We start from the raw sequence: 11,406 nt of genomic DNA on the forward strand, positions 1-11,406 counted from the left end.
CATCTACTAGGAATTCATTTCAGTTTAATCAGTTGCTAAGTTAGGTAATCCTTCCTTGCGTCTAATGTAATTCTTATATCCTAAAGCTCAAGTTCATTTTTTTCTTTCTCTCTCCTCTCTAGTGAGAGAGCATAACTGGTGTTTCTTTGTATAATAATCCTTCATGCGTTCAGAGTCAGAGCTCATTCTCCCCCGGCAGTTAAGTGATCTCATCTCTATTTGTCCTGTCACATAGTTTTATTACGCAATCGTTTTTTCATTAGCTCCACAAGAAGCCTCACAATTGCTCCATGATCCTCATTCCACTTTTTAAATATTACAAGCCCTTTCCAAATTTATCACAGTTACCTTATCCAGTCCCCTAAGGTGCTCGCCATGTCACTTCCCTGATTTGTAGGCATTGGCAAAGCTAGTGCACGGCTTTCGTCGGGAACACAGATAGCAAGTTTAAGCATTGGACACTGGCCCAGCCCTAACTAATACAATCTGTGTCCCCAGTAGTAGTTTGGTCAGTTTTATGAAATTTCTGAATGAAATGATTGTGAGATCTTAATCTCATCCTGCCATTCTGATCTCTTCCTAAATAGAACACATAGCAATTAGCATAAAGTCAATAAACATAAAAATGTTTTTAGCCCTGTAGTGGCTACAAATCAAGAGACCGAGATCCTAATCCCAGTTCTGCCATTGAACTTGTGCCTTAATTTCCTCAAATATTAAACAAAGAAATTAGTAATCTCTCTAGTTTTGTTTTTCTAGCTCTAACATTTAATGATATTGTGATTAATTATAAACCTCATTTAACTGGACTTTGTAGGGAGAGCAAATGATGAGAAAATGTGCTATTTGTTCCTCATATATATTGCTGTACAAATGAATGCTATCATTTGGGGGACCAAAGAAAGGATTAGGCTTAGAGGAAGGCACTGTTACCAGGGACAGGAGAAAACAAGAGAGATGCTGGGTAGAGAGTGTTCATCCCTTTAAACTGGTGCCTGACTAATGGAATATGATTATGACTAGTAATTTATGTCAACATTATGTAGTGTGTACCTCAAGATTCCCTCCCATTCTTACCCATAATTTAGTTGTATGTGAACAGACTTTGAGCATATTGTATGTTATTTTATTGAATTTACTATACCTTACTTCTTTCCAATAAGAATTACAGTGGCTTACAACAAAAACACAGGTAATAAAGCTAATAGAATAAACCATGAGCACCAAGGGAAAAAGTGGGAAAACAACATGGTAACCGTAAGAGACGGCGTAACATAACATGCTGTATTAGGGCCAGTTGGAAGTCAAAGGAGTTGAGGGAAACGGCCCAGGCCCACAACTGTACGTACAGTCTTTGAAAGAGAAAACGTCACTGTCTTGCATATGCTTAGTTGACAACAGAGGGAAATTACGCAAGGCCAGCACACTGCCCTGGAGGCAGGAGTATTAGCTATTAGAGACATGGTATGGTCTTCAGTCTTTGGAGAGAAGTTCAGTTGTGCGCTCCAGGTACAGTGGACCAAGATCTGGGCATCATTTCTCCCAAGGTTGCACTGGAAATTTTTAAAAAGAACAATCTCTGTTCCATCTACTTTACCTTCCTTCACTTTCCAACTCCCTTATTTCTCCTTTTCTGATTATTATCATCATGACTAAGGAAATGTTTTAACCACAAGGTTTGGGATCGTCTTCTCTCTGATAATAAACAAGAAAAACCCAACTCTACCACCGTTCTATCCCCATTTCCCTGCTATGGAGGTTTCCCTCCCATCCTCCTCCAGTACCCACTTAAGTGAGATTTTACTTTTACTGAATTATAAATTAGACCTAAGTATACCAGATAAATTAATGGGTCTTTAGGGCCCCTTTTTGTTTGTTTTTACTTAAATATATATTTTTAAATTCTGCATTAAAATTCTGTATTATCCAGGCCACCTTTAGAAATCCTTCAGAATGATAGCTAGTACCCCTTATATGTATCTTGCCCAATTTTCTAAGTAACTGAGGGTATACCTCCTCTAGCCCTGTCAACATTTTATGATCAGTGATACTAAGTACTAATCTTAAGTAATATGACGTTTGTCTTTAAATTATCTGATCGTACTTCAGAATTTCATTGCCAGCAATCAATAAAAATAAGCCATTTTCACCTTTTAGATGACTTTAATCATTGCTGTTTGAATAGCAACTTTTGGGGCACAAGTTGATATATTTGAAAGCAAATAGGTAATGTTACCTAGGAAAGGCACCTATTGAACTATGAACATCCCTGGAGTATACTGTATATCCAGACCATAGTTAATATTAAATAGTGAGACTGAAGTATGTGTTCTATTTTAAGCTGTTAAATTTCAACATGAAAGTGCCCTTTATTCAGAATAAATATGGCATTCATGAAAGATGAAATACACAAGGTGCCAAAGAGCTGTGAATCCCTCCCAGTGTGAGGCAGAGTGGGCAATATTTGATTTTCACCACCTCTTCCCTCCTTCCAGCAAACAGAACTCTACCTCAGCTCTGACTTTAGATTCCCACCCTTTCCTGTAATAATATTGTACAGTCCACTGTTTGTGCTTTATGAGGTACCAGAATTTTAAAATAACCATTTATTTTAAAGAGAGATTTTCAGATATTCCATTACAAGTTCTCCTGAAACCTAATCATTGCTTTCCTTGTATTTCAGTTGGAACTACTGGCTTTAGTACAGGGATGGGGAAAGAAAGGGAAATGTGTTACATTTATTTGAAAACCCGTATCCCTCCATGATTTGATAATTTTTTTTACAGTGAAAGTCTGAATAGTTTAGTTATTATATTCCTAGTTAAAATTTAAATCAGAGTCTCAAAAAAGGCTATATGCATTAATACATAAGTGCTAAGAACTGTGCTACAGCTGACCTATATGATCAAATTGAGTTGCTGCAGAAATCTCATGGAGTGTCTGATCTAAAAATGAGTTCAGTGTAAATATTTAATAAGCTTTAAACAGCAAATGCCAAAATTTAAGTAGCTGATTTCTTTTTTTCCTATCTGAAAAAAAAAAGCTAGTTCTCTTATTATTTAAGCATATTTCTTAGATCTTTGACATAAATATTTAAGAACCTCAGGATTTGGAGCTGGTATATAGGTAACACTGCTTGTGTTATCTTTCAATATTGACTCTAATCATTTAAAAACCCTTTCAACCCCTTGACTTAACTTTTTAACTCTCTTTCCTCACCTTTTGAATTTTTCTCATTTGTTTAAAGATCGGCTTAATAAAACAGAACTGCTTCACATATCTAAGTGATTCCCTTATTTCAAAGATAATATCAAGTTTGAAATTTATTATTCCAAAGTTTTACATGTATGTGTGTGTGTGTTTTGCCCCTCAGCTGCGAGCTGGTCCATTTGATGAGGTCCAGATAGCTACCATGCTAAAGGAAATTTTGAAAGGTCTGGACTACCTGCATTCAGAAAAGAAAATTCACCGAGACATAAAAGGTATACAAAAGTCTAACATGAACCTGAGAAAAACAGATGCATTCTGAGGAAGCTGAGGGGTTTTTTTTTCGTTTCTTTTATCCTCCTAGCTGCCAATGTCCTGCTCTCAGAACAAGGAGATGTTAAACTTGCTGACTTTGGAGTTGCTGGCCAGCTGACAGATACACAAATTAAAAGAAACACCTTTGTGGGAACACCATTTTGGATGGCTCCTGAAGTTATTCAACAGTCAGCTTATGACTCAAAAGTAAAGTGTTACCTGTACAAACTGTTTTGTTTTTAATAAGTTTAATTAGCATACTGTCTGATTTAATAAACTGCCTTAATTCTCCTTCCATTTAAAGTATTTCTAAAGCTAGAGTCATGTTAGAGGTTGCTGCTAAAAAATAAGTTCCCTTGATGCTGGTAATATTTGGACCCTATTCCCTTCAATGGCTTCCCTTCCTACTTGAAATAAAATCCAAAGTTCTTACAATTACATACGTGCCTTTCCACAGTCTGGCCCTTGTCTGCCTCTCCAGCCTCATCTCTTATCACTCTCCTCTGTTTTCTATCTGCTTCAGCCACAGTGGCCTCATTGCTGTCCCATAATCATAGCAAGTACCCTCTGGCCTCAGGACCTTTGGACTTGCCTTTCCCTCTCTCTGGAATAACCTTCCTCCCAATCAGGTCTCTGCTTAAACATTACCTACACAGAGTAGTCTTCCCTAGCCATGCTGTGTAAACTTGCAGCCGCTTCACCCATCATTCAATATTCTCTTATCCTGATTTATTATTTCCTTCACAAAACTTAGCACCATCTGACATCATATTATTTATTTATCTGTCTCTCCTAAAACATAAGCCTCTTGAGAGCAGGGATTTTTGTCTTAGTCACCACCTGAATCCCCAGTGCCTAGAATGCAGTACTTGGCACAAAGTGGGAAATTTGATAATTTTTTAACTAAATGAATTCTATTAATAAAAATGTATTAACATCACATTTCTTGAGACATTTTAATATTGTATGACCATTCGGTTCCACAGGCTATTTTGTGGCAATATGTTGGAATGGAATTTCAAGGTAATTTTTTTTCTTCCTTACCTTAGGCTGACATTTGGTCACTGGGAATTACTGCTATTGAACTCGCCAAGGGAGAGCCCCCGAACTCCGATATGCATCCAATGAGAGTTCTGTTTCTTATTCCAAAAAATAATCCTCCAACTCTTGTCGGAGATTTTAGTAAATCCTTTAAGGAGTTTATTGATGCATGCCTGAACAAAGATCCATCATTTGTGAGTATATATGCTATTTCTACTGTTTTCTATTATTAGATCTACATAGAGCCAACGTGGTTTTGTTCAACAGTGAGGAAGTCAATGCGTGTGAAAACTGTCTAAGATCCATCCCAGGAACCTGATTCTTCCCTCTCTGTTGCTAATTCTGTTCAGTTCACAAGATCTGTAGTTCCTTCTCTCCTTCCTCTGCATCTTTTTTTTGTGGTCCCTAGCTTCTTCCTTATTCTGTTGATCATTTCCTGTTTCAGAGGGAAAGAAATTTAGGAAGTAAAGTTCATTTACTAGAATGTCATTATTAAGATATGTGTGTAACTGTTCACAGCTGATTTTTATTCAGCTGTGTTTTCATTTTTCAAGAAAAGATGTTTACATTTCACTATTTTAAATTTAACATTTAGAAATTCCAACATTGACATTGTATACTTTTTCCTGAAGCCTAATGAGCTCCATTCATCTACCTGGAAAATTTGATTATAGTTGTTGTACTGTTTTTAAAATAAAGCTGTCGGATGACTTCTAGAAACTAGAAATATACAAGAACTGTCTAAGCGTGATTAACTACATTTAAGCTGCTAATGAATATTCTGATATTAATAAAATACTATAGGGGAAAATAGCCCCCACAGAACCTGGTATTTGTATTTAGATGCAATATGAATTAATATGTGATGGAGAAGGGATTAATCTGGGGGTCATATGTGTGCAGATAATAAAAATAATACAGCCTTGCTAGTTTTCATCCTTTTTTCAATTTACAGTAAATATAATAAAAGTATTTAAAGCATTATTCTGAAATGTTTTTAAAATTTTACTTAATTATCAAAATCCTGCCATGTGTTTCTCTGCTGCCAGCTTGCTGGTAGGTAGGCCATCTTTTACCCATTGGTCTTTAACAAATTGGTGTCAAGGTAGTGAATTTAATTTGGTTGCCTCAAACCACTTCAAAAATAGAATTAGCCATTGTCCTACGGCATTTTTGTTGTCCTCGGGTCTACAGAAATACTTTTACACCTTTCAGCTTAATATTTGAAATGATTTCTTATCACCCCTTGCAATCACAAAGAGCCTAGAAAAATATTCACGCATCCTACCTATTTCGTTCCTTAGCGTCCTACAGCTAAAGAACTTCTGAAGCATAAATTCATTGTGAAAAATTCAAAGAAGACTTCTTATCTGACTGAGCTGATCGATCGATTTAAGAGATGGAAGGCAGAGGGACACAGTGACGATGAATCTGATTCTGAGGGTTCTGATTCGTATGTACAAATTATTTAATTTTTACGTAGCTAGCCCATTTTAATGTTGCATATCTTTTAACTACAATCCAATATGCTTTCTCTAGCATAAAATATAAACTGTATTCTAAAGTTTTACTTTAGACTGAGAATCTTTTAAAATCACGATCCGAGTAGAATGAATTTGGGAACATGTTTTTCTTAGAAGTGAATTGCTCTAGTTTTAAATGGTCTCGGTCTAACCCCTAGTGGATACTTGAGTACACTACAAAATTTTGGAACAAGACTCAATTAAAAGTGTTCTATTAGTTTGCCCAAAGTGATCAGGAGCTATGTCTTCTCATACTTTGGTGACAACCTGAAAAAAAATCTCTCTGGAGAACTAACCTTTCCCACCTCTTGGCCATGTACCAAACAGGTACATTTAAATATTCACCTGTATCTGATTTGTATCCCCTAAACAGTTGTGCTGTTTTTTAACTGCAGCATTTATGTTAACATTTTAGCCTCTAAGTCCATGTCTTAATTTAGACTAGAAAGTCTGTAGGCTACACCAGAATTTACTATTCCACTGGCTGAATCAACCCAAAGGCAATAGCAAATTTCTTTAGATAACACTCTCTGAGTCCTACATTTATGAGAAATTGCCCAACTTTTGAATGGGGTAAAAAATAGCATGGAGCCTTAAAAAATTCACAAGCCACACTGCAGGAGGTCCTGATCTAGTCAGTGGGAAGGGGTTGGGGCAGGGCTTTAAAGATAGTAAGAGGTGGTCTCACGTAATTCTGGTACACATTTAGAGTTGAGAAACACTGCTACTCTTCAGTAGAAAGTAGTGTCTACCTGAAACTGAGATCAAGTGATTTTTTAATACATTGGGACAATTCTCTCTTCAGAGTCTGGGTGCATTGATTTCGTGTTTTCACCAAGCTGAATCATTTAGGAACTTACAGAAGTCTCTTTGGCAATCTCCTTAGGGAATCCACCAGCAGGGAAAACAACACTCATCCTGAGTGGAGTTTTACCACCGTGCGAAAGAAGCCTGATCCAAAGAAACTACAGAATGGGGCAGTACGTATATGGAGATGATCACTTCCCCTTGATAGACTTTTTTGAACTATGTAGTGAGATTATTATGGCCCCAAATTGTTAGAAGTTAATACCCCTAACTGCCTGTCTACCTCACTGTGTCCATAGTATGTTTCATTTGCCACTAGTTTTGGGCTAATTAAGAAAAGGTCATAGAATTCATTTAAGTGGCCATTGGTATGTTTTAAAATGCATTTTACCTAGAGATATCTAAACCCAGTGGAATCATGTATATCAGTTGTAATTCTAGAAGTTAGAGGCCTCCTGGATGATGGATGGGAATTAGTGATGGGAAGAAAGCATGGAGACTTGCCTTGTATTGGGTCTTTCGGGGGAAGGATTCAAATTAATGCACATAAACGATGACTTTAATTTCATGTATATAAGCTATAATATTTGTTCAAAGGAGCAAGATCTTGTGCAAACCCTGAGCTGTTTGTCTATGATAATCGCACCTGCGTTTGCTGAAGTAAGTACAGATTGATTCGCTTTGGATATCTATTTTAAGAAGTTAGTCATTTTAAATGTTATAACTATTGATCTTTCTCAGCTTAAACAGCAGGATGAGAATAATGCTAGCAGGAATCAGGCAATTGAAGAACTGGAGAAAAGTATTGCCGTGGCTGAAGCTGCCTGTCCTGGCATCACAGATAAAATGGTGAAGAAGTTAATTGAAAAATTTCAAAAGTAAGCTTGAAATGTGATTTTTAAAAACCTGTTTTGACATTTTCTGCTGGATGTGGATTTATGATGCAATAATATAATTACCTACTTGATTCAGTCATTTTAATTTTTCCTGACAAAGTCAATTCATTTTTTTTTTGTTTTTTGGGGGGGTGGTAATTAGGTTTATTTATTTATTTATTATTTTTTATATTTAATGGAGGTACTGGAGATCAAACCCATGGTCTCATGCATGCTAAGCATGCGCTCTACCCCTGAGATATACCCTCCCCTACAAGGTCAATTCTTAATAATCGTATACTTGAAAACTTGTTTGTGATCCATCTTTAAGATTAGCTTTTGGAATTATCATCTTCGGGCATTGCAAGGTAGTTTTCCACTAAATGAAATGGCCTGGGTTCCCCCCCCCCCTTTTCCTGCTAGTAGGAGTCTAGTCAAAAAGTCATGGAGCACATTATTTGGACCCTTGTAAATACCATTTAAGAATGCTTTCATTCTTTCCACTACTCTTATCACACTGCTATTCACATAGTTTCAGTGCTAAAGTTCATGAAGTTTAACCCCCGTAAGAAAAGTTAAGGAAAAGATTTTAGATAAACTCAAAGAAGACTATAAAAGGTTCTTATGTTTGACTTCAGTTTCTATACTGTCTCTTGAACTGTGGGTTTAACTTTGTTTACATTCAATTAAGTTCTTATATTTAATATTTCAATTCTCTTCTTAAACAAGACTTCTGTATGCCTATACAGAGACAACTCCTTAGCTCAAGCAAGTTATAAAGCAATACTAACCTTAGCTTTAATCCCATTGTATCACTTTTCATGCATCTTTATATTTGTTTGTATTTGTGATGCCTCTAGGATCAAGTTGAAACAAACTGTACAGCCTGTAAAACGCATACTCTCATAGATCCTTCTAGCTGATAAAGCCTATTTATACTCATAAGCTAAAGCCCCTCTTAAAATCCCTTCGTTTTTAATGGAAACATCCCCTTCTCTTTTCCAATTTGCAAACAATTGGAAGTTGTAAAATCAGACGCACAGGGGATTTTTGATCTTCTTTATATTTGAACATCTGCATGAGACTCAACAGAGAGAATTCGGTTGGCTGAATCAGTTCCATACAGCGTTCATACAGATGAAAAATATGTACCTGCATAGGTGTATATCAATTTCAGTTTTCCTTAATTTTATAGGTGTTCAGCAGATGAATCCCCCTAAGAAACTTGCTGTTATTGGCTTCTATTTCATATGGACCCAGAGAAACCCACCAAAGCTACTTCAAGCTTAACAATGCTTAACTCATGAGCTCCATGTGCCTTTTGGATCTTTGCAACATTGAAGATTTGGAAGAAGCTATTACTATTTTGTGATGGTGTTTATCACTTTATATTTTAAAGAGATTATTTTGTAAGGAATAACTTTTAATACTATAGTTTCACCTGTATTCTAGTCAATGTTGAGATACAGTTTTGCTTTTAGGTGTCAATTACTTAAGTTACTAGGATGAATGCCTTTCATGTTTTGATCTTTAGTTAACTGTACACTCATGAAACATACAGGTCTTTCAAAGTCATCCTAAATATTCAACTTTTGTAAATCATCAAGCCTCAAAACGCACTTTTTAAAAAACAAACACAGTCATATTCTAAAAATGACTATTGGTGGGGAGGTGGAAACAAGTCATACATTCTTAAAACAAGTTTTTAGTCTCTTAAAAATGAAACCTGGAAAACTACGGACTCTTCTACCAAGTTGGTATTGATGTTCCAGGCAGCTCAGTGATGATCCCATTTGAGAGCCCTGTGTTCGAAGCATTTATAGGCAACATGTAGCAACAGAGGTACCTCTTGGTGTGCACTATTTACCTTCTCTTTTAGAAGAGGCAATTGACCCTTATTTAACATGGTTGGAAATTTAAAGCAATACCAACTTGGCCAAGGGTGGGTTTTTGGTGATACTGGAGGAATTGGTCAGGATTCATTTTTGAAATCAACTCAAATCACATATTACATGCTTAAATTTGGGGACCTTGAAAGAAGCTGATCATCTTGTGATTTTAAATACCTGATCAACAGGTATGAATATAACTCACACCAGCATAGTTTTGTCATGGTAGTAAAATGTCCTCTAAACTATTTATACATTTTTTTCTTCATAACTCCAATACATAAGCGTCATTTATTCATTTTTGAAAAGATATTTAAATAAGTATTTTCTGATTCATATGAAAGTAAACATAGTACAGGATGATTTCTGTGCGTACAAAGGTAAGTTAGACTGTACAGTTAATTTTCAGTTATATTTATGGTACTGTTATGGGGGTAATATCTTTTCCATTTAAGCCCAGTATATATATTATGCCTGCCTAAATCCTGAAGTGGGGCTATATTTTATAGTTGTAGAATTAGTGATATTAATTAGTTTTGACAGTTAATGTTTTATTGTTCTGATCTCTGCACAATTTGGTTTTTGCACAAGTCATTTTAATAAATCTGAATAATTGCCAAATGTTAAAAGAAAGATGTTCAAGAATACAGTTTTTAGTCGAAGAGGCCATTACCTCTTCTTTTTTATTTTAATAATACAGACACTTGAATAAGTTGTTGTGTCACCTGCCAAGAAAATTTTTTCATTGGTGCCTATACTGTAACAATTATTTTTAACACATTGTATTTTGAAGTAATAGTTCAGTTAAAATTTTCACCTGCTATGTAACTGAAACTCAATTACAGTTTATAAGTTGTAGCGGTCTGGTAAAAACTTTGCACCTCATATCATGGATGAAATGAGTATTTTTCTAAAAGTAAAAGCAACAAGTTTTTAAATTGATTATTTGAAACTTTACAGCACAACTGCATCATGAATAGACAGTGGTATTGCTTATTCATTATAGGTATTAGTCCTGTAAACTGTTTCTCGGTGAAGCATACTTCAGTGTTTTGGGGGGGTTAAAAATAAATATTTAAATTTCATGGTCCTCAATGTTTGTTTTCTTGAGGGGGCTATGGTATGTTATTTTAATTGTTTTAAATTATTTCCCTTTTACCCTTTAATGCATTTGTTGGAACTTTAACACAGATGTTTCCATTGGAAACCAGGAGATACTCTTCACATTTTATAAGCATTGATTGTAACTCTTCACATCCTAATAAGCATTGAACATCTTCCTGTTTTCTGCCTCCTGTCCTGACAAAATTATTAATAGAGTCCTCTTTCACTCAAAAATTGTCCTCCCTAGGTTGGACAGTAAATTATATGGTCATCCTAATGAAAGCTTTATTTGGAAAACTTTTACAGATTTCAACCCTGTACTTCTCTTGGGAAAACAAATTTCACAAAGATTTTTAGAACTTGAGATGAAAAATAGCATATGATCTTAGAGGAATTGGGAGTTTTTCCTAGAGAAAAAGTCAAAGATAAACTTAGTATAGCTTTGAGGATCTATAGGATTAATATAGGTGATTGGGCTTCAAAATAGTCTTATTATTAATCAGCTATTCTAGACTTGTGAGTTACTGGATATGATTCCAGGAGCAGGAAGGAAAGTACTAGAACGTTGCAAAGGGGTAGAGTGAGGTATTTTAAAAGGGATTTTTCTGATGTAAGGACAAGGAGACTAAGAAAACTATTCCACCC

The 11,406-nt window shown here is 35.6% G+C and overlaps 1 protein-coding gene across 1 annotated transcript in view; it reads left to right on the top strand.

The window, feature by feature from the left end:
- Positions 1-10,747, top strand: part of STK26 (serine/threonine kinase 26) — a 51,645-nt gene extending 40,898 nt beyond the window's left edge. Inside the window, exons 4-11 of the mRNA XM_074358840.1 lie at positions 3,374-3,482; positions 3,572-3,729; positions 4,572-4,757; positions 5,868-6,016; positions 6,973-7,066; positions 7,491-7,553; positions 7,635-7,771; positions 8,964-10,747. Coding sequence (XP_074214941.1) covers positions 3,374-3,482; positions 3,572-3,729; positions 4,572-4,757; positions 5,868-6,016; positions 6,973-7,066; positions 7,491-7,553; positions 7,635-7,771; positions 8,964-8,988 — 921 coding nt within the window. The 3' untranslated portion in view covers positions 8,989-10,747. The remainder of the gene's footprint in view (positions 1-3,373; positions 3,483-3,571; positions 3,730-4,571; positions 4,758-5,867; positions 6,017-6,972; positions 7,067-7,490; positions 7,554-7,634; positions 7,772-8,963) is intronic.
- The last annotated feature ends 659 nt before the right edge of the window (positions 10,748-11,406 follow it).

Source organism: Camelus bactrianus, chromosome X, assembly GCF_048773025.1.
Source record: "Camelus bactrianus isolate YW-2024 breed Bactrian camel chromosome X, ASM4877302v1, whole genome shotgun sequence".
Lineage (NCBI taxonomy): Eukaryota > Metazoa > Chordata > Mammalia > Artiodactyla > Camelidae > Camelus > Camelus bactrianus.